This window comes from Garra rufa, chromosome 19 (assembly GCF_049309525.1).
Source record: "Garra rufa chromosome 19, GarRuf1.0, whole genome shotgun sequence".
NCBI classification, from domain to species: Eukaryota; Metazoa; Chordata; class Actinopteri; order Cypriniformes; family Cyprinidae; genus Garra; species Garra rufa.
Genome location: NC_133379.1, coordinates 38,931,084 through 38,955,763, shown reverse-complemented (window position 1 = coordinate 38,955,763; position 24,680 = coordinate 38,931,084). Strand labels below are relative to the sequence as shown.

Sequence of the window (24,680 nt, the reverse complement as noted above, 5' to 3'; positions counted from 1 at the left end):
ATACTTTTTTATTTCCAACTTTTTATATTTTCTAATATAATTAGAAGTAATTTTTATTTTTTTTATTTTTTTATTTATTTATTTATCTTATATAATGAAATTTAATACATTTATTTGATTTTCTATTTTAATGTTAATTTATTTATTTATTTAGATTTATTTATTTCATTATGGCATTATATAGTGTGATTATACTTTTAAAAAAAATCTTTGATATTTTTAATGAATTTCATCGAATTAAATACTAAATAAATAAAATTAAATACTATCAAATAAATTGTAAAATTAAATACTATCAAATAAATTATAAAATATAATTATAAAATAAGTAAAAATAAAGTTATTTGATTTTCTGCTTTTAAGATTATTAAGCTTTGTAATTTATACTTTTTATTTTTATACTATTTATTTCCATTTTTTCTTATTTTCTAATATATGTAATAATATAATTTAATAGTGTGTGTCTTTGAGTATTTTTTATTCCTTTGTATTTATTTATTTTATTTTTTTTTTCATATAATGAAATATAATAAATTTATTTGATTTTCTATTTTAATGATTATTTATTTATTATTATTTTCCATTATGGCATTATAGTGTGATTATACTTAAAAAAAATATATTTTTAATTAACTTAATCGAATTACCAAATAAATTATAAAATAAGTAAAAATAAAAAAGTTATTTGATTTTTTTTTTTCTGCTTTTAAGATTATTCAGTTTTGTGATTATACTTTTTATTTTTTTACTTTTTTAAATTTTCTAATATATATAATATTAATAATATTTAATTATGTCTTTGTGTGTGTCTTTAAGTAATTTATTATTTCTTTGTTTTTATTTATCTCATATAATGAAATGTAATAAATTCATTTGATTTTCTATTTTAATTATTATTATTTGTTTTTATGTATGAACCTTACATTATAACATTATATAGTGTTGTAATTATACTTAAAAATAGATATTTTTTATATTTTATTAAAAAAATATATAAATATATTTTTAAAAAAGATAGATGTATATTTATATAGTTTTGATTGATAAATTTATATTTTAAATTAAAAAGTAATTTCTTTATATATTTCTTTGTTTGAACTTTTTTTTGTTGTTGTTGTTGTGGTGGTGGAACGACAAAGAAACTGATTAATGTTTCATACTTTATCTGAGATTATCGTTCTGGAAACATTGGGACTATCTGAAAAGCTTGCTGATTTTAAAGTCATTGTTGATTTTTCTGCGTTTCTTCTTTCAGCTCCAAAGCACGGGCCGGTTACTGGAGGAGCAGCTTCCCGAAATGATGACGGAGCTGCTGGCGGCCGTGCGGGACAAGATGCTGTGTCCGTCTGAGTCTCAGCTGACGCGCTCGCTCCTGATGGAGGTCATCGAGCTCCACGCTCACCACTGGACCCCGCTGGAGGCGCTGACCACCGCCTACTACAACAGAACCATCCAGAAGCTCACCGCATGACGCACGCGCGCCGCCGGAGGCCCTGACCACTGCGAACCGCAACACAACATCCATCAGGACACACGCAAACCAACCACTAGAGGCCACGGACACACTACAACACACAAAAGCATTCTGGAATAAGATAGAATCAAGTGTGGACGGATGAGACGTGAGGCATTATGGGATCTGGGGTTGGCCCAGGGGTCAGAGGGTAAAATATGCAGATTGACATGAATATGTATATGTGCACACTTCACATCTGCATATTCATGAGCGGAGCCAGACGTACAGACGCGAAACCAGACAGTCGTTAGACGCGCACGTGCAGACGCCAGTCACTGTCTGTCACGCTCTCCAGACAAAACCTCAGCCGAAAGAGAGAAAAAAAAACAAAAAAAAAACAAACAAACAAAAAAACATTTGCATAAAAAATGAAGCCTATTTTTAATATTTTATTTGTCATTATTTATATCAGTTATGCACATTCCAACAAAAATATCATGATGCATAAATATAATTGAATGAACACATTATATTTTGCATTAATGATAAAATTTGTTTTTTTGTTTGCATTGTGTAATTGTTTTCATCAGTTAAGCACATTTCCACCCCAAAATTTGATGCATTAATACTTCTATGACTACAATTGCAATTTAATTAAAACATGATTATTTTGCATTAACGATGAACATTTTCAATATAATTTTTTATTTAATTTAATTTTGTGTTTTACTTTTTTTCTGAGTTATGCACATCCTCCCTCCCTAAATTGATCATGATGTATAAATACTTTACATTTTAATTAATAAATTGATATTTTTAATAAGTAATGAGGATTATTGTAAAAAATTATTTTTATTTAAAGTTTTAAATTTAATTCAATTTTGTATTTTCACTTTTTTTTTTTTTTAAACACTCTTATAAATTTTAATTAATAAATTAATACTTTTTAATGCTTTTTAATGCTACTTTTTAATGCAAACATCATGCATTTTAAAAAAATGTTTGCATTAAAGAACTAATAGTAATTTTGAGAATTTATTTTCACAATGCATAAATACTTAATGCATAATACATAATACATTTTAATTAATAAATTAATACATTTTTTGTTTGCATTTGAGTAATGATGATAATTTTAAGAATTTTATTTTATTAATTTTATTTTTTTGCATTGAAGTAATATTTTAAAAAAAAAGTTTTTTGAGGGGTTACAAATGTGCTTAATATTTATGAAAATTGTCACAGTGCAGCAATTCTGATTCTTCCTGAAAATAGGCTTCATTTTACTAAGCAAAAAATAAGATGCATAAAAATATTTTTTCCCCCACTATTTGTATTTATTAATTTTTTGCCATTATTTTTGCGATCGTTAAGCATTCCCCTAAATTTTAAAATATATTTTTCATTTTAATTAACCATTTTTGGGGGTAAATGTACATATTTGCTTAGTATTCATGGAAATACTAAGCATCAATATGCACAAAGTCTTAATGCTCCTAAAAATAGGCATCATTTCACTAAGCAAAAAATAAAATTCCTAAAAATCTTTTTTCCCTGTTTTTGTTTAATTTTACCATTATTTTTGCAATCATTAAGCATTCCCCTAAATCTTTTTTAATATATTTTGATTTTAATTAACCATTTTTTGCGGTAAATGTACGTATATACTTAGTATTCATGGAAATACTAAGCATCAATGTGCACAAAGTCTTAATGATTTTTGCAATCATTAAGCATTCCCCTGAATCTTTTTTTTCAAATGCATTATATTTTAAATATATTTTTCATTTTAATTAACCATTTTTGGGGGTAAATGTACTTTATGGAAATACTAAGCATCAATGTGCACAAAGTCTTAATGCTCCTAAAAACAGGCTTCATTTTATTTAAGCAAAATCCAAATAAAAAGATATTCTGTGGCCATGTTCACTGAATTGTAAACGCCAGAGACTGGACGAGCTCTCGCGTCTTTTCTTTGGCGCTTCATCCATCCGTCCCGTTCGGCCCCCCGGGCGTCAAAAGCGTGCCGTCGGCCGACAGAGGCGTCCAGCTGGGATCACGCTGACTCTACAGAAGCAAGGCTTTCTTTTGTCTAACACACACACACACATAGCAGATGGGAGACACACTTTAGCTTGTGTGTGAAGTGGTCAGGTTCTTCACGAACATCATACAAATTGCTTGAGTTTCCTGTCCCTGTTTATAATGTGTTATAGTGTCCTTAATATTATGCATTATTGTTATTATTATTATTACTCTTTGTTTTTCTCTCGAAGTCGCGTTTTTTACAGACAACGTTTAAATGTACGTGTAATAGGCTTCGTTTGTGAAATGCAAGCAGGATGCGAATCATCGTTGAATGATTCGCCTACTCGTTTTTCACCAATGAGCTTTGTATGTTTTTAGTCGTAGATCTGTTGCACAGGATTCCTTTCGTTTTGCACTGTTTTAAGGCGATTGCTTTAAAAAAAAAATCAAGGAGAAAAAGAAGATAACCGTGTAGTTGGGTTGTGGAGGATTTCGAATGTTAGTCGAACACTTTTTGCTAGAAGGGAGAAAATAGTGGCCTTCGAAACCCCTGCGAGTTTAGCTGATAGAAAGGCCTGTGCAGCGAAGAGCATTTACGTTACGTTCAGCTTCCTAAATAGACAACGTGAGATGTTGAAAAACAAAAAATCGAGCATGAATCGAAATTAAATTAAACAGCAATGGCGAGTATATAGGCCGTTTTGCCGTGGTCGTTTTTTGCAAGTCGTTCTATTTAAAAAAAAAAAAAAAAGATTTACTTCTAACTAAATTTGTTTGCCGAAGACGGTGGTCGAAACTTTTAACGGTATATCTAGCTATTTCGTGTCGATTTCTCTGGCTTTGACGACTGTGTGCATTGATCTTGATTTAACACAAGCCAGTCAGTCATCTAGTTATAAATAAGCTACAGTACATGTAATCTCGTAAACGGCGTATGAATATGAACTTTAGACCATGAGGAGGAACATAGGAAGTGTTTTTGAACTTTTTTTGCATAGTCGGTGGCCTCCAGCTTTATTTAGAGGAGGAAACGCACGCAGAACCTCGTGGTTTGCCGGCCGGTTTGGGGTTTGTGTATTTTCTGTCTTGCATCAAGAATCCACATAAAAAAAGACAAACGCACACACGAGGGTCGCATCTGTCTCATATTTCACCTTTGATTTCAAAGAGAAAAATATTTTCCATGAGGGAAATTGACTTATTCCTCATGCGAATTTTTTTTCTTTTTATTTTCAGAGTGATTTCGACTGAATAGCTGACACTCTCTCTGTGTGTTTGTCTTTCAAACATGATTTCAATTGTTGTTTTTGTATTTTAGAGTTTTTGATTTGCTCTCAGCATCGTCAGGGTTTGTTTTTAGGCTCCGGCCCATTCGAGCAGCAGGCATCATGTGACCTTTGACTTCTTCAGTGTTGCAACCCACCAGACTATTGAATGCAGATCATCTTCATTTGCATCTTATTGACATGCAAAGCAGATGTGGCAAACTTGTCAGCTGACCAAACTGTAGATCTGGGCTCATTCAAAGATGTCAGCGATTTGTTTTGTTTTTTATGCAACCGAAAATAAACTGAGAAAGGGGTGTAACATGACGTGTTTGTCCTTTTTTAATGGTTATGTATTAATCTGAATGGCTGTTAGTGTTATTTTATAGACTTTTATAGTGTTTGTTAATATTTAGAATTTGCTTTAATTTTTTATTTGTTCATTTTTCTTTTTTTCTTTTATGTGCTTGTCATTTTTATTTTATTTTTGACTTTTTTAAATATTGATTTATTTTTCAGTTTCACTTTTAGTCATTTTAAAACTTTTTTTAAGCTTTATTACTTTTACATTTAGACATTTAGCAGACACTTTTATCAAAAGCGACTTACAAAAGAGGACAATGGTAGCAATCAAAAACAGCAAAAAGGCAATAAATTGAAAGTGCTATGACAAGTCTTATTTAGCCTAACACAGTACGCATATCAAGTTTTTTTTAATTATATAGTAAATAAAAAGAAATTAGAATAAAAAAAGAAAAAGCAAGCTAGTGTTAGAGACCTAAAATAGATCAATAGAATACAAGAACAGAGAAGCTAGTGTTAGTTAGTTATTTTTATTTATTTATTTATTTATTTATTTATTTATTTTTAAGAAAACAAGCAGTAGGTAAATTAATAGAGAATAAGTCTTTTTTTTTTTTTTTTTTTTTTAGAATTAGAAATGTTCTCTTGGCAACTAAACAAAATTAATAGATTTTAAAATTAATAGATATTAATATGTTTTTTATCAAATATTTATATTTAGTTTTATTTTATTTTATTTTCAATTGTCGTAAAGCAAAAACAATTTTTAAGGGTTTTAGTCCATTTTTATTTCAGCGTGAAGAACCTTCATCTGAACGGTTTCCAGGTCTTGTACGAGTTATTTCAGTATTATTTATATACTGTTATATATACTATAAGTTTTAGTAGTTTCATGTGCTTTTGTCATTTGTATTAGCCAAAAGTTTTTTTTAAAGACGCTTCTGCTCACCAAGCCTGTATTTATTTGATCCCAAATACTGCAAAAACAGTAAATAACTCTTTTCTATTTGAATATATTTTAAAATGCAATTTATTCCTGTGATTTTAAAGGTGAATTTTCAGCATTATTACTCCAGTCTTTAGTGTCACATGATCCTTCAGAAATCATTCTAATGTTCTGATTTGCTGCTCAAAAAACACTTTATTATTATTATTATTATTATTATTATTATTATTATGAAAACAGTTGAACAGATTTTTTTTAAACTCTTCTGCTCACCAAGCCTGTATTTATTTGATTCAAAGTCCAGCAAAAACAGTAAAATTTTGAAATATTTTTACTAATTAAAATAACTGTTTTCTATTTGAATATATTTTAAAGTGCAATTTATTTCTGTGATTTCAAATCTAAATTTTCAGCATCATTACTTCAGTCTTCAGTGTCACATAATCCTTCAGAAACCATTCTAATATGCTGATTTGCTGCTCAAAAACACTTATTATTATTATGTTGAAAACAGCTTAGTAGAATTTTTCAGGTTTCTTTGATAAATAGAAAGTTCAAAAGAACAGCGTTTATCTGAAATAAAAATCTTTTGTAACACATTTTTGTCATAAATGTGTTCGTCGTCACTTTTGATCAATTTAAAGCATCCTTGCTAAGTAAAACTATTAATTTCTAAAAATTTATTTCAAAAAATAAAATATATATATACATGGACTGTAAGCTTTTAAATGGTATAGTGTATAATGTTACAAAAGCTTTTTATTTTAGATAAATACTGATCTTTGGATCTTTCTATTCATCAAAGAATCCTGAAAAAAATGTACTGAACTGTTTTGAATATTAATAATAATAATAATAATAAAACAGGTTTCTTGAACAGCAAATCAGCATATTAGAATGATTTCTGAAGGATCATGTGACACTGAAGACTGAATGATGCTGGAAATGTAGCTTTGATCACAGAAATAAATTACATAAAATATATTCAAATAGAAAGTAGCTGTTTTAAATAGTAAAAAATATTTCACAATATTACAGATTTTGCTGTATTTTGGATCAAATAAATGCAGGTTTGGTGAGCAGAAGAGACTTCTTTAAAAACATTTAAAATCTTACTGTTCAAAAACTTTTGACTGGTAGTGTATATCTATTTAGCCTTAATTTTATTTTTTATTTCAGTTTTAGTAGTTTTGTTAATGCAGCCTATATTGCCAAGGCAACATTTTTATTTAATTTTCTTTTAATTTAAGTTGATTTAATTTTGCCTTTATTTCAGCTACTGAAAGCTATTTTAATAGTAATGTGCTGTCTCTATGTCTTTATTAACATCCCTTTTGTTTTCTTCTACACCCCCTCCATCATCATCAGCATCACCATCATCTCCATAACTCCCTCCTGCTCTGTTTGTGTGATTAATTGCCATGTCCGGGGTGAGTGTGTCGCCCGATTGTTTCTATTGTTTGTAGATGACAAAGAAGCATTTGGCTCCTCACACACACGCACACAGCTGGACGCTTGCTGCAGCTGCCACACGGATTCAAGGCAGCGATCTGACAGCTGTGCAAGAGGACAGAGATCAGCTACCTGCAGAGAGAAAGTGTGTGTGAGTGAGTGACAGTCATGCGGCATTGTTTTTATAATGGCTAGTGCATGAGATCAGATTCTTAAAGGAATAGTACACTCAAAAATGGATGAAAAAAGTGCTGACAATGTACCTTCAGGTCATCTAAGATGTAGATGACTTTGTTTCTTTATCAGATTTGGAGAAATGTAGCATTATGTCACTTGCTCACCAATGGAGTGAATGGGTGCTGTCAGAATGAGAGTCCAAACAGCTGATAAAAACATCACAATAATCCACAAGTAATCCACACCACTCCAGTCCATCAGTTAACATCTTGAGAAGCCAAAAGCTGCATGTTTGTAAGCGACAAGTCCATCATTAAAGTATTTTATCTTCAAATGAGTACTCTATCCATAATATTGCTTTCTTTAGTGAAAAAGTCTGAATCAGGAGAGAAATCTCTGACAGATCAAGCACAGTTTACAAGCCAAAACAGCTCTAAACAAATATGTGGACGGATTTGGATGTGAGTGACAAACGCGTTATTATGGATTATGGGCTCATATTTTGGCTAAAAGCAATGGTTTAAAGTTAAAAAGTCTTAATGATGGATTTGTTTCTTACAAACATGCAGCTTTTGGCTTCTCAAGATGTTAACTGATGGACTGGAGTGGTGTGGATTACTTGTGGATTATTGTGATGTTTTTATCAGCTGTTTGGACTCTCATTCTGACGGCACCCATTCACTCCAGAGGATCCATTGGTGAGCAAGTGATGGAAAATGCTACATTTCTCCAAATCTGATGAAGAAACAAACTCATCTACGTCTTGGATGACCTGAGGGTGAATACAGTTCATTAATTAATGTCTTGTGAAGCAAAAAGCTGCATGTTTGTAAGCAACAAATCCATCATCAAATTATTTTATATTTAAAATGAGTCCTTTATCGATAATATTGCTTTCTCCAGTGAAAAAGTCTGAATCGAGAGAGAAATCTGCACAGATCAAGCACAGTTTACAAGCAAAAACAGCTCTAAACAAATATATGGATGGATTTGAATGTGAGAGACAACAGGAGATGGATTTTTGTCACTGGAGGAAGTGTTATTATGGATTATGGGCTTATATTTTGGCTAAAAGCAATGGTTTAAAGTTAAAAAGTCTTAATGATGGATTTGTTTCTTAGAAACACACAGCTTTTGGCTCTTCAAGTTGTTAACTGGACTGGAGTCCTGTGGATTACTTGTGGATTATTGTGATGTTTTTATCAGCTGTTTGGACTCTCATTCTGACGGCACCCATTCACTCCAGAGGATCCATTGGTGAGCAAGTGATGGAAAATGCTACATTTCTCCAAACTTGATGAAGAAACAAAATCATCTACATCTTGGATGACCTGAGTGTGAATACATTTTCAGAAAATTCAACACCCATATGTTGTTATTTGTTTTTTTAAAATATTTTTTTAGATGAGCATACTGCTCACGTGTGAAATATTTTGCTATTTGGTATACGTTAAAGCAATAGTTCACCCACAAATGAAAATTTGCTGAAAATGTCCTCACCCTCAAGCCACCCAAGATGTAGATGAGTTTGTTTCTTCATCAGATTTGGAGAAATGTAGCATTGCATCACTTGCTCACCAAGGAATCCTCTGCAGTGAATGGGTGCCGTCAGAATGAGAGTCCAAACAACTGATAATAACATCACAATAATCCACACCACTCCAATCCATTAGTTAACATCTTGTGAAGCCAAAAGCTGCATGTTTGTAAGCAACAAGTCCGTCATTAAAGTATTTTATCTTCAAACAAGTCCTCTATTGCTTTCTCCAGTGAAAAAGTCTGAATCAGGAGAGAAATCTGCACAGATCAAGCACTGTTAAAAAGGCAAAACGGCACTAAAAATATGTGGATGGATTTGGATGTGAGAGACAACAGGAGATGGATTTTTTTTACTGGAGGAAGCGTTATAATTGATTATGGGCTTATATTTTGGCTAAAAGCAATGGTTTAAAGTTAAAAAGTCTTAATGATGGATTTGTTTCTTACAAACATGCAGCTTTTGGCTTCTCAAGATGTTAACAGATGGACTGGAGTGGTGTGGATTACTTGTGGATTATTGTGATGTTTTTTATCAGCTGTTTGGACTCTCATTCTGACGGCACCCATTCACTCCAGAGGATCCATTGGTGAGCAAGTGATGGAAAATGCTACATTTCTCCAAATCTGATGAAGAAACAAACTCATCTACGTCTTGGATGACCTGAGGGTGAATACAGTTCATTAATTAATGTCTTGTGAAGCAAAAAGCTGCATGTTTGTAAGCAACAAATCCATCATCAAATTATTTTATCTTTAAAATGAGTCCTTTATCAATAATATTGCTTTCTCCAGTGAAAAAGTCTGAATCAAGAGAGAAATCTGCACAGATCAAGCACAGTTTACAAGCAAAAACAGCTCTAAACAAATATATGGATGGATTTGAATGTGAGAGACAACAGGAGATGGATTTTTTTTCACTGGAGGAAGTGTTATTATGGATTATGGGCTTATATTTTGGCTAAAAGCAATGGTTTTAAAGTTAAAAAGTCTTAATGATGGATTTGTTTCTTAGAAACACACAGCTTTTGGCTCTTCAAGTTGTTAACTGGACTGGAGTCCTGTGGATTACTTGTGGATTATTGTGATGTTTTTATCAGCTGTTTGGACTCTCATTCTGACGGCACCCATTCACTCCAGAGGATCCATTGGTGAGCAAGTGATGCAATGCTACATTTCTCCAAATCTGATGAAGAAAGAAACTTGCCTACATGTTGGATGACCTGAGGTTAAAACAGTTCATCAATAATCTTCTGTTTGACATTTAACCCCTTAAGCTCTGCGGCTATTTGGGGGATTTCCGCCTGCATTTGGCCTACCTAAATTCAAATGGTTCCCCTATACACATACAATGGAGGAAATTAAAAAAAATGGTTTCATTGTATAGAAAACCTTTTAAACTACATAATATCAGTGTAATTCTTTATAAATAACATTATATAGGTTTCAAAAACTACAATAAAAACTAAAAAATCATAGGCGCTTTTTGATTTTTTTTTTCAAAAGTTTTTTTTTGAAAGTCTGTAACTCAGGATTTAGGTGTCTCAGTTCTTTGCAAATTGTTTTGTTTGATTCCACTAGGTCTCAGGATATACCAGAAAAAAGATTTTTTCATATAACAGTTTCTAATTGAAAGTTATTGAATTATAACCGAAGGGAGTCGCATTGCCCCTTTTCCCCTTTTTTCCCCCTTTTTTTCCCCCTAAAAGTGTCCTTCTGTTTCTTTGCAAAAACAGGTTTTATAAAGCATATTACCCCTTAGAATACTATTCTACTATGTACCATAGCACTTTTCATGATAATTGACTGAATTATGTTTCATTTTTATGTTTGCCTGTGTATTTACTGAAACTTCTACTGTACTTTACTGTAAATATTCAATATACACTCAATACATAGCTTAGCAGATTGTTTTGGTGTCCTTTACGTTTCAAAGTAATTATAAGAATAAAACAAACCTGAATAGAAGCACTGTTATACTTATAGACGCGCTTATGAGCCGCGGATCCTCTGCTCTCCATGGAAACGGCCCGTTATTTATTCATTTAGCGTCTATTTTGGATAATGGAGACCGCTATATTCCTCTGAGACGCATATCTCTGGTGTAAGAGTCCAAAAACTACATATCCCACAATGCCCCGCACCGTCGAAGCATCTTTTGTGACCCGGAACCTCTCCATGCGTCGTCGTCTTCTTCGCGTCTAGAGAGGAGATGTGTCATCGTTCACACCTCTGTTCAGCACTACAGGCGGCCGGAGAGTGTAATCTGATCTACTGACACGCTCTGAATGCAGCCGCAGACACACACACACCTGCTTGAGCGGCTCAGAGCGCGTTTGGACAGCCGCGCCCGTTATTCCTTGAGCGCATCTGGCAAAACAACGGATTTCTCAGCAATGGGACAACGCAGAAACGTGAAAATGGTCTTGTTTGAAAGAAGAGATCCTAATCTAAAAGATAAAATACAGTTTGTGGCTATTTGCGGCTAACTGAAGCAGTAGAATATGGAGGAAAGTTATAGAATATGTCAGTTTACTCTTGAGGTAATATTCTGACATCGCGATTCAATTGAAGATAATTTGATCTGTGTTTGTCACACAATAAAATGATTTATATGGTCAGATTCTTGAGAATGAGCACTTTCTTGTGATATATGATTTGTCTGTTTTGTGAAAAATATAAGAAATACACATTCTTTGTAATAATTCTTCACAATCGTTAGGCGGAAATTTGTGTGTGGAACAACATAAATTCTAAGCATAATTTTACTACTTTATGTATCATAAAACTAAAAGTTATGGTATTCCTAGTAAAGAGGAGACTCTAAGCTTTCAAATGAGATCAATTATGGGCTGATACTATATGAGGAAGGTCATGTAAATGAAGCAGCAACATTTTGAAACAATTTTGAAACACTTTTTATTATATTCTGACATCGCGATTCAATTGAAGATTATTCGATCTGTGTTTGTCACACAATAAAATGATTTATATGGTCAGATTCTTGAGAATGAGCACTTTCTTGTGATATATGATTTGTCTGTTTTGTGAAAAATATAAGAAATACACATTCTTTGTAATAATTCTTCACAATCGTTAGGCGGAAATTTGTGTGTGGAACAACATAAATTCTAAGCATAATTTTACTACTTTATGTATCATAAAACTAAAAGTTATGGTATTCCTCGTAAAGAGGAGACTCTAAGCTTTCAAATGAGACCACATATGGGCTGATACTATATGAGGAAGGTCATGTAAATGAAGCAGCAACATTTTGAAACACTGCAGAGTTTAAGAGGTTAAAATGTTTTAATTATAGATTTGTTTCTTACAAACACACATCACTTTTGGCTTCTCAAGATGCTAACTGATAAACTGGAGTGATGTGTATTACTTGTGGATAATTGTGATGTTTTTATCAGCTGTTTGGACTCTTATTCTGACGGCACCCATTCACTGCAAAGAATCCATTGCTAAATTCCTCCAAATCCGATGAAGAAACAAACTCCTCTACATCTACAGCAAATAAAAATTTTTTGGGGGTGAACTATTCCTACTTAGCGTTCAAACATGCAACTCAGATATGTTCTGTTTTACAGCCATTTTGTCATTTGTATTTCTCTCTCTCTCTCTCTCTCTCTGGAGGAACTGTACAACCATCGGCCCACATCCTGCCCCTGCCAGCGAGGAAATGATGTCATGACCTGTTCACTTCCTGAATGAACTGTTTAATGGTTCTGTTTTTCTGCCACATAACGTATTGCTGTTGGAGCCTGGAATTCTCTCTCTCCCTCTCTTGTTCAATCCCTCTCTCTCCTCTGCTCCGTTTTTCCCGCTTTCATCTTCTCTTTTGAGCCCCCCGCCCCTCCCTGTCTCCGCTATGGCTTCTTGTTGAAAACCCAAACCTCTCTTCATTTCCAGCCAAGCCTGATCGGCTTCCAAATCCTCCCTGCCCTGCCTGCCAACACCAACAGGCCAGCCGCTCGGAGCGCAGAGGAGCGTTTTTCAGCAGGGAGGAACTCAAAGAGGGTTCTTTCTTCAGCCTGCAGAGGGAAGACTCGTGTGAGAGCATTTTCTATATGGGTTAATCTGAGTATGTCTCTTCTTTCTCTGCAAGAGAATGTGTGTGTCTTTTCAATGTTGTGTTAGTCTCACACACACACACACACACACACACACACACACACACACACACACACACACACACACTCCCCCGGTGTGTGTCGGCATGTGGTTTAGGTGTCAGCTCATGAGCAGCAGGCAGTAGCACCTGATGTCTTTGTTGCTAAGCTCCTGCTCCTGTCTAGCAACTGTCACCGCGGAAACTATCCTGGGAGTGTGCCCCTGTTGCTATGCGACATGAACTCTGTTGACAAGCTGACAGTTTGACCCCTGCTACGCTCGACGGTGACAGCAGCAGTAGCATGTCGTTCGCATCTCGTTGCTCCAACTTCAACTTGACGTGTGTTTTCTGTTGTCAGATTAAATACACAGTGGGTAAATGAACATTTAAAGGGTTAGTTCATCCAAAAATGAAAATTAGCCCATGATTTACTCACCCTCAAGGCATCCTAGGTGTATATGACTTCCTTCTTTCAGCTGAATGCAATAGGAGTTATAATGAGAAGAATAATAATGTGCAGAAAACGGTAAAACTCTTTGCACTACAAACTTGTGTTTATAATTAAAGAAATAGTTCACTTTCAGAACAAAAATTTACATATAATGTACTTACCCTCTTGTCATCCAGGATGTTCATGTCTTTCTTTCTTCAGTCGTAAGAAAATGATGTTTTTTGAGGAAAACATTTCAGGATTTCTCTTCATATAATGGACTTCTATGGTGCCCCTGAGTTTGAACTTCCAAAATGCAGCTTCAAAGGGCTCTAAACGATCACAGCCAAGGAAAGAAGACTCTTATCTAGCAAAACGATGGGTTATTTTCTAAAAAAAATTACAATTTATATACTTTTTAACCTCAAATGCTTGTCTTGTCTAGCTCTGTGTACTCTGTGTAGAGATTAAAATGTATATAAATTAATGTAAATGAGAATGTTTTTAGAAAATAACCAATCGTTTCACTAGATAAGACCCTTCTTCCTCGGCTGGGGTCATTTAGAGCCCTTTGAAGCTGCATTTAAACTGCATTTTGGAAGTTCAAACTCCAGGGCACCATAGAAGTCCATATGGAGAGAAATCCTGAAATGTTTTCCTAAAAAAAAAACGATTGAAGAAAGAAAGACATGAACATCTTGGATGACAAAGGGGTGAGTACATTATCTGTAAATTTTAGTTCAATTCAATTCAATTCAAGCTTATTTGTAAGCGCTTTTCACAATACAAATCGTTGCAAAGCAGCTGTACAAAAAAAAAGTAGGCTACTACAATATATTTAGTAGCTTGTTAATGGTGACTACTGTATGTTAAGTCGATGTACATATGGTATAAATATTAAAAACAGTAATGGTGTAATAAAAAACAGATGATGAACACTAATAGTAATGATTATGTGTTGCAATCAAACTTGTAGAAAAATTGTGTAGTGCTGTATGTTGTTTCAAGGCTGGCATCATCGGCGGTCCTCTGGGGGGTTGGCATCATCTCTTCTTCTGAATCCAGGCTGAATCTGGTGTAATTCCTAGTTACTATCCTAGGGATGGAAATCCCGTGGCAGAAACAGAGAAACAAATAGAGAAATAATTAGCGTAGCTGATGTTCCAACCAAGCAAAAATGATGTGTTTTGCCCAAGCTGAAGAATGTTGATGTGCATTTGATCAGATGTAACTGAAGTACAAGGTTATGAGATACATTATGTGAATGCTTGGCTAAAGAGATGAGTCTTTAATCTAGATTTAAACATACAGAGTGTGTCTGAACCCCGAACGTTATCAGGAAGGCTATTCCAGAGTTTGGGAGTCAAACGTGAAAAGGCTTTCCCTCCTTTAGTGGACTTTGCTATCCTAGGTACTACTAAAAGTCGAGAGTTTTGCGACCTTAGGGAGCGTGAAGGATTGTAGCGTGGTAGAAGACTAGTTATGTATGCAGGAGCTAAACCATTAAGGGCCTTATAGGTAAGAAGTAATATTTTGTAAGTGATACGGAACTACTTTCAGGAGTAGTTCTGAAAGTGAACTACTCCTTTAAGACAATATAATAAAATAATATGGTAAGACATCATTTTGCAACATTAAGCAGCAAAACAAGCTGTTTTGTACAGCTAAAAATAGCTGGACGTGAATGAGACCAGAAGCCAGACACATCAAATTTACAAATGGCTAGCCCCGCTCTTACAAGAAAAATAAGGTGGATACATTTAATCAGTTCATGCATTCCCTGTGCATCGAAACTCATTCTTTTAAAGGGTTAGTTCACCCAAAGACAAAAAATAGCCCATTATTTACTTACCCTCAAGGCATTCTGGGTGTATATGACTATGCATTCTGAGTTATATTAAAAACTGTTCTGGCCCTCCAAGCTTTAGAATGGCAGTGGGTGGGTGTTTCTCTTCATCTGTCCAAAACAAATCTAATAAAGTGCATCCATTCATAATAAAAGTGCCTCTCTGGCTCTCTGTAGTGAATTGATGTGTTTTTGTAAGAAAAATAACCTAATTTAAAACATAATAATCAATTTAATCTAGCTTGTGCTTACAGTTGTACACGGAAGCAGCTCCAGGCGAATGACGTTGGATGTCGGCATTGAGCATGCGCCGCTTAGAAGTGACAAACGCGGATGAAAAAAGCAACAGTCATGCCTTAGAAGTACAAAACTTGCTAAACAAAGGAAACTTTGCTTCCTTTGCTCCTATAAACAAACGTTGGTTTTTTCGAGACTCAGCGGTGCAACGTCCGTCGTCATCCGCCTGGAACTGCTTCTGTGTACAACAGTTAGTGCAAGCTATAGAGAAAAGTAATTATTATGTTTTAAATATGGATATTTTTCTTATAAAAACACATTGATTCGCTACAGCAGGCCTTTATTTACCACCGGAGCCATGTGAGGAACTTTTTATTATGGATGGTCAATTATGGACAATTTTTAATATAACTCCGATTGCATTCGTCTGAAAGAAGGAAGTCGTATACACCTGATGCCTTGAGGGTGAGTAAATAATGGGCTAGTTTTCATTTTTGGGTGAACTAACTGTTTAAAATAATGGGGAATAATAATGCACAGGGAATGCGTGAACTGATTAAATGTATCCACCTTATTTTTCTGTAAATTTGATGGGTCTGGCTTCCGGTCTCATTCACGTCCAGCTATTTTTAGCTGTACAAAACAGCTCGTTTTGCTGCTTGATGTTGCAAATTGATGTCTTACCATGTTATTTTAATGTATTATCTTAATTATGAACACAGTGGTTTGTAGTGCAAAGAGTTCTACCGTTTTCTGCACGTTGTTTTTCTTCTCATTATAGCGGCCAATAAACCGGAAGTCTCGCCCAAAGGTTTAGGCTACTTTTGCGTTAAGAATAAGCAGAATACCTTGAATGCAATGCATTTGGATGAAAGCATCTGCCAAATGTAAATATGCATGTATAATTAAGTGTAACCTTTCCTTTCTACTCGCCCCGAACCCGCACTTCCGGCACGGGAGGCAGACGTTAATGGACGCTAAACACAACAACCTCTATTCTGTCATTCCTTAATGTGCCTTCTGAGATTACGGGAGGGAGGTTTACCTCTACAGCTCTTACTAGCTACTGGCCTCAGTTCATAGTGTTTAATTGAAGTTGAAAATACCCCATAATATTTCTTCCAGTTCTCTGCTGGCTAACCCGCTCTCATTTACACACGCTCGCTGATGAAATGGCAGCCGCGTCCCTTCAGCCGAGTTTTCATGCCGGTCAGGAGGTTCTCAAAACATCTCTCCAGCTACTCACACATACACACAGCTCATTGATTTGCGAGGTGGCATGTGTCTCGATGAGCGAACGCGTGTGTGCGTGTGCATGTTTAAAGCAGCTCCACATGAAAGTTTGAACCCAACACCGCAGTCACGTGACCTGTTCTACAACGAACCCCGTTGTTCGCGAGCAGGTTTGATTTGGCCGGCCGTCAGTTATTACACACACAGGTGTGTGTTTGTGTGAACGGCAGGATTATTTGCCTCCGCCATCCCTGTGGATTCTGTCCTAGTTTTGAGTCTTTGATGGTGGATTTTATCGGGATTTAGAGCAAAATAAGTGACATTATTAGCTTACAAATCATAAGTGGAGATTTGCTACCAGGCGACAGTAATTAGAGATGTTTGCCAAGTCAGGAATCACAGTTGATGTTGTTCATTTTTAGCCTTAGTGATGTGATCTGATATTAGTGTGTGCATCTATTAGACGGACCATTTTCACCTGCTGGACCATATGTTTTTAATACCTAAAAATGTTTAATAAAGATACATTTACTTCAGAAGCAAAATATTGATAAGACACCCTAGTAACGCATAGAAGTGCCCTGGCAATGCACAGTACCAAAAGAAAACACCAACCACCCAGAATATCATAGCAAATGCATAGCAACGCCCTGGAAACTATTCAGAACATCCTGGTAATACACAGCACTATAAGAAAACACTTAGCAACCGGATAGCAACACCATGGGAACCATCTAGAATGCCCTGGCAATGCACAGCACTATAAGAAAACACTTTGGCGACCACCCAGTATTCCCTAGCAAATGCATAGCAATTCCCTGGCAATGCAAAAATACCCTATAACCTGCATAGCAACGCACTGGAAACCATTCAGAACACCCTGGCAATGCACAACACCATAAGAAAATACTCAGCAACTGCATAGCAACACCCTGGCAATGCACAGCACCATAAGAAAATACCTAGCAACTGCGTAGCAACACCCTGGAAACCACCCAGAACATTCTGGCAATGCACAGCAAAATAGGAAAGCACCTACCAACTGTGTAGCACCACGGATACTACACAGAGCACCCTAGCAACTGCATAGAAATATCTTGGAAACTTACAGAACCATAAGAAAACACCTAGCAACTGCATAGCAATGCCCTGGAAATCACCGAGAACGCCATAGCAACTACATAGCAATGCCCTGTGAGTGCACAGCACCATAAGAAAACACCTAACAATTGCATAGCAACACCATGGGAACTATCCAGAACACCTTGAAAACACACAGCACCATAAGAAAAAACTAGAGAAACCTCACAGAGCACCCTAGCAACTGCATAGAATTGCCCTGGTAACACAGAGAAGCATAAGAAAACACCTAGCAGTTGCATAACAACATCATAGGAACAATCCAGAACACAGCATCATAAGAAATTACTTAGCATCTGCATAGTAACCCCCCGGCAACACACACCACCATAAGAAAACACTTGGCAACCACCCAGAATACTCTAGCAAATGCATAGCAATGCCCTGGCAATGCATAGCACTATAAGAAAACACAAATCAACCACCAAGAACACCCTAGAACCTGCATTGCAGCACCCTGAAAAACATTCAGAAAAGCCTAAAACTTGCGTGACAACACCCTGGAAACCATTTAGAACTCAATGGCAACTCACAGCACCATGAGAAAATACATAGCAACTGCATAGCAACGCCCTGGAAACCATCCAGAACACCCTAGCAACTGCATAGCAACACCCTGGCAATGCACAGCAACATAAGAAAACACCTAACAATTGCATAGCAACACCATGGGAACTATCCAAAACATCCTGAAAACGCACAGAACCATAAGAAAACACTTGGCAACCACCCAGAATACCCTTGCGATGCCCTGGCAATGCATAGAATTATAAGAAAACACAAAGAACACCCAAGAACCTGCATAACAATGCCCTGGAAACCATTCAGAACACCCTAAGAACTGCATAGCAACACTCCGGCAACACACAGCACCATAAGAAGCAACCACCAAGAACACCCTAGAACCTGCATAGCAACACCCTGTAAACCATTCAGAAAACACTGGCAATGCACATCACAATAAGAAAACATCTATCAACTGCATAGCAACACCCTGGAGACCATGGAAACAACACAGAACACCCTAGCAACTGCATAGAAATGCCCTAACAACACACAGAACCATAAGAAAAGACCTAGCAACTGCATAGTAATGCCCTGGAGATTATCCAGAACACCCTGGCAACCGCATAGCAACGCCCTAGCAACACACAATGTGGTCAGATTTTTTTTCTTTTTTTAATTGATTTAATTTTCTTTATTTAGACACGTCTCACTCAGATGCTGCTGCTGCTGCTGCTGAGAATTCATTTTTTTCCGCTTGAGTTTTTTTCCCCCAAAGTTGTGTTTTCACACCTCTGATGTTTCTCACTAACATACTGTTAAAATGTATTCTTGTCTGTCTCACACATACTTCAGGAGACAAAGAGAGACAGAAACCAGCAGAGAGAGACTGTGAAGATGACAAAATACTTTCTGTTATGATAATATCGGTGAATTACTGCTCTTACTTCTTCTATAAGGATGATATTTTAGTGTTATTTACTAGTATAGTATTTATTAATATTTTGAATTAATTTTCATATATATTTTCATTTTACATTTTAATTTTAGTTCATAGTTTAGTCATTTTCAATTTTAAGTTTAATACATTTAGTACTTAAAATAATTTAATTTAGTTGCCAAGACAAAGCGAACATTTTCATAAATTTTTCAGAATGTTTTTTTTTATATTTTTGATTTTATTATTTTTATGTTTAGTTGTTTTTATTTTATTTCAGCTTTATTTCAAATTTAAAAAATATATATGTATTTTTTATTTTATTTTTGTATTTTGATGTTGTTTTTATTTTATTTTATTTCAGCTGTATTTCAAATAATTTTTTTGTATTTTTATGTTATGTTGTTTTAATTTAATTTAATTTTTTATGATTTTTTTAATTTAATTTAATTTAAAATTTAAAAAAATATATATATTTTATTTTATTTATGTATTTTTTATGTTTTGTTGTTTTTATTTTATTTTATTTCAGCTGTATTTCAAATTAAAAAAATATTTTATTTTTGTATTTTTTATGTTATTTTGTTTTTATTTTATTTTGTATTTTATTTTTGTATGTATGTTGTTTTTATTTTATTTTATTTGTATAATTTTTTTATTTTTATTTTTTTTATGTTTTGTTTTATTTTATTTCAGCTTTATTTTAAATAAAAAAAAAGATTTAAAAAATAAAAATAGGATTAGTATTTATTTGTTTGTTCAGAAGTCCCTGTAGGTTTTTTATGTTCTCTTTTTGCACTGAAATAAGTCTTGCATTAAATATTGTTGATCCATATTATTTTGCCATTTCCAGCCAATTACAACTTACATTTCCATTTGTATCTGAAGTTTATGGTGTTTTTTGTTCTTTTTGGAGTTTAGCAGACCCCAGTCACTGCATGAACATCCTAAACATCTCCATTTGTGTTCCAGAAAACAAAGACAATGAGGGTGAGTAAACGATGAGAGTTATTCCTTTAAAACATGCAAGTCAACCAGTGAACCATTTCTATTCAATAGTTTCTCCTCTTCTTAACTTTTATAGTAGTTTAAACAATAATAGATGATATGATAATGAGTGGAAAGAATGCAGAATGACAAAGAGCATTTCTTCATGTCTGTCTGGCTCCTGTACACACACACACTCATGGTGTGTGAATATGAAGCGGGCAGGAGCGCGACCGCATGAATTGACATGCTGTGAATAACAGCTTCCTGTCTCCTAGAAACAGTGTGACGGTGAGCGCTGTCAGCACGCCGCTCTTCACATTTCCCACTCAGTGTGTGTGTGTGTTCTGTCCGTCTGACAGCCTCAAATGAGGAAACCGCATCAGCCTTCAACATCACTTTAACTTAAACTGTCTTAAAGTATTTTTCAGGCTTTCAAAATGACGCTCATCATCATCTAATCATCATTCACAGCCAGCGCTTGGAATATAGCGCGGTGAAGTTTGCTACATTGTTGTTGTTTAAATCAGCAATGGCTTTAAATGATCTCAGATTTAAATATTTCAAATTTTATTTGATATTAAAATAAATAATTATGAATTAAAATTAAAATAGTAACAAAAACAAAACTTCAAGTTTTTAAATTATTTTGCAATATATTGAAATGCATTATTATAATTATTTTATATTAACATAAAATATTCAAATTAGAATATAATGTTATTCCATTTGATGATGATTATTATTATATTAAATTCGTAAATAATTTTTATGATTATATTTATTTTAGATTAATATAAAATTATGAGTATTGCTAAGTATTTGTATTAAAATAAAAATCGTAGTAAAATCATAAAATCATTGTTGTAGTTTTATAGATTAATACAAAATACTACAAATATTATTATTGTTATTATTTTTATTTTTATACAATAAAAACTACAATAAAAACTGTAAAAATGTGAAAAAATTATTATTTAATAATTATGTTTTTATAAAGTTTTTATATGTAGTTTGCTAACTTTCTTTACAGTTTTTAATTTTTTACAATATTTTGAAATGCATTATTGTTGTTATTATTACTATTATTTTAGATCAATATAAAATATTAATTTTAATGTTTAATTTAAATTTATATTATTATATTAAAGTTGTACATTATTTTTATGATTATATTTATTTTATATTCATATAAAATTGAGTATTTATATTAAAATAAAAATCTTAATAATAATGGATAATAATATTTGTATATATTAATACAGAATACTACAAATATTATTGTTATTTTTATACAGTAAAAAGCTACAATGAAAACAGTAAAAATGTGAAAAATTATTATTTAATAATTTGTATGTTATTAAAAATTTTTACATGTAGTTTGCATATTGTTGTTTAAATTATTATTTATACTTTAAGTATTTTTATTTTAATTGATTTTATATTAAAATAAATTTAAAAATAAATATTAGTAATATAAATATTAATAAATTAAAATAAAATAGTAACAAAAATATAACTTCAAATAACATAAAACTTGATTTTTTTTATTATTTTGCAATATATTGAAATAGATCATTATTTTAGATGAATATGAAATACTTTTTATTTTATTGTTTTATTTTATATAATATTATTGTATTTGATTATTATTATTATTATTATTATTATTATATTAAATGAAATCATTTTATGCTTATATTAGTTTTTATATAAATATTAAAATTCTAAGTATTACTATTAAAATAAATAAATATTACTAATATAAATATTAATAAAATAAAAATAGTGACAAAAATATAACTTCAAATAACATAAAACTAGATTTTTATTATTATTTTACAATATATTGAAATACATTATTATTTTAGATTAATATAAAATACTTTTTTATTTTATTGTTTTATTTTATATTATATTTTTGTATTTGATGATGATGATGATTATTATTATTATTATTATTATTATTATTATTATTATTATTATTATTATTATTATTATTATTATTATTATATTAAATTAAACTATTTTATGCTTATATTAGTTTTTATATAAATATTAAAATACTATTACTAAGTATTTATATTAAAATATATAAATAAAGAAATACATATTACTAATAGAAATATTAATCAAATAAAAATAGTGACAAAAATATAACTTCAAATAACATAAAACTTTTTTATTATTATTTTGCAATATATTAAAATATGTTATTATTAAGATTAATATAAAATAATTTTATTTTATTTTTTATTTTATATTATATTTGATTATTATTATTATTATTATTATTATTATTATTATTATTATTATATTAAATTAAACTATTTTTGCTTATATTAGTTTTTATATAAATATTAAAATACTAAGTATTACTAAGTATTTATATTAAAATATATAAAGAAATACATATTGCTAATAGAAATATTAATAAAATAAAACTTCATTTTTTTTACAATATATTAAAATTACTAAGTATTTATGATAAAATAAATAAATAAAATAAATGTTGTTTTTATAGATAAAATACTACAAAAATATTATTATTGTTGTTTTTTGTATTTTGTACAATAAAAAACTACAATAAAAACTGTAAAAATGTGAAAAATTATTATTGAATAATTATTTTTTAATTTATTAAAGTTTTTGCATGTAGTTTGCTACATTGTTGTAATATTATATCTTATTGTTATTATATTAATATAAAATAAAGTATTTAAATCTGAGATTATAAAATAAACATGCATAATTATGACATCAAGTGGCAACAATGTAGCAAACTACTGTTTGAAATGTTCATTGTTCCATGCTATTTACATTTTTTAATGAAATTCATTTAATCAAATTATATGTGAAATGTCTGAACGTGTGGATTTCGTTCAGAAATACTTCTAGCTCATGCATCGCACGAGAGCTCGATTTGATCGCATTGCATTGTGGGATGCAGTCTGTGTTCCAAAACATTCTTCATAAAACAAACATTTCCTGCTCTGAAATCTGATTGGATAAGCGGCTTTCGGATCTGTCTGCATACTTGAGTGGCGGGGATTGTTGTGTGTGTGTGTGTGTGTGTGAGTTTAATTGTGAATGAAGGCTGACTGGAGCCAGAACCTCCTCTCTGTCTCTCCCACCCAGCAGCGCTGGAGCCCGAGCACCAAGGACATGCGTCTGTCTCTCGCCCTCCGTCTCTCTCTCGCCACAATAGACTATTGAGAATATGAGACACAAACAGGCTCAGGACTGACGCCGTCACCGCTGGAACAGACAGACAGACCGACAGACGTAGAAAAGAGCGTTTACATGAGCAGATATTTCATTTCTCTGTCCGCTCACCCACAGCATTCCTTTGTGTGGTCACTATTATCATCTCTCTTTCTCTTTTTCAGCTGCCAGACATTGTTGTATTTCTTCAGGAACAGTTCTGGTCATATAAACATCGTCTATTTCTGTACTTTTGAGTCTGATGGTGTGAATGTATGCAGGTAAACAGTTATCTGCTGCTGTTATTATTATTCACCTCTCTGGAATACTTGATTCTGATTGGTTAATCACTGTGTTCTGCAGTCAAATTTGTAAAAATTTATTTAAAATTATTTTTTATTTTTTTTTTCATATTTGACTCAAGAATGCAGTGATTAACCAATTTTTTTTACTTTATTTTATATTAAAATAATAATAACAAAAATAAATATTAGTAATATAAATATTAATAAATTTAAGTAAAATAACAAAAATATAACTTAAAACTTATTTTTATTATTATTATTAGAAAGTATATTAAAATACCAAAAAATATTAAATATTATTATTTTAGATTTATATAAAATACTTATTTTTAATTGTATTGTTTTATATTATATTAAGGTATATCATTATTATTATTAGTAGTAGTAGTAGTAGTAGTAGTAGTAGTAGTAACATTACATTAAATTCTTAAATATTTTTTCTGATTATATTTGGTAATATATTAATTAAAAAATTAATAAGAAATGTACATTTTATTATTATTGTTATTGTTTTAAAGTATATTGAAATGCATTATAATTATTATTATTAATATTACTGTTTAGATTTATA

General features: G+C 32.3%; 1 protein-coding gene across 1 annotated transcript in view; it reads left to right on the top strand.

Moving 5' to 3' along the window:
* The window catches only part of ctif (CBP80/20-dependent translation initiation factor), a 75,508-nt gene extending 73,148 nt beyond the window's left edge, over window positions 1–2,360 (top strand). The window contains exon 13 of the mRNA XM_073824060.1: window positions 1,256–2,360. Coding sequence (XP_073680161.1) covers window positions 1,256–1,471 — 216 coding nt within the window. The 3' untranslated portion in view covers window positions 1,472–2,360. The remainder of the gene's footprint in view (window positions 1–1,255) is intronic.
* Window positions 2,361–24,680: the final 22,320 nt, after the last annotated feature.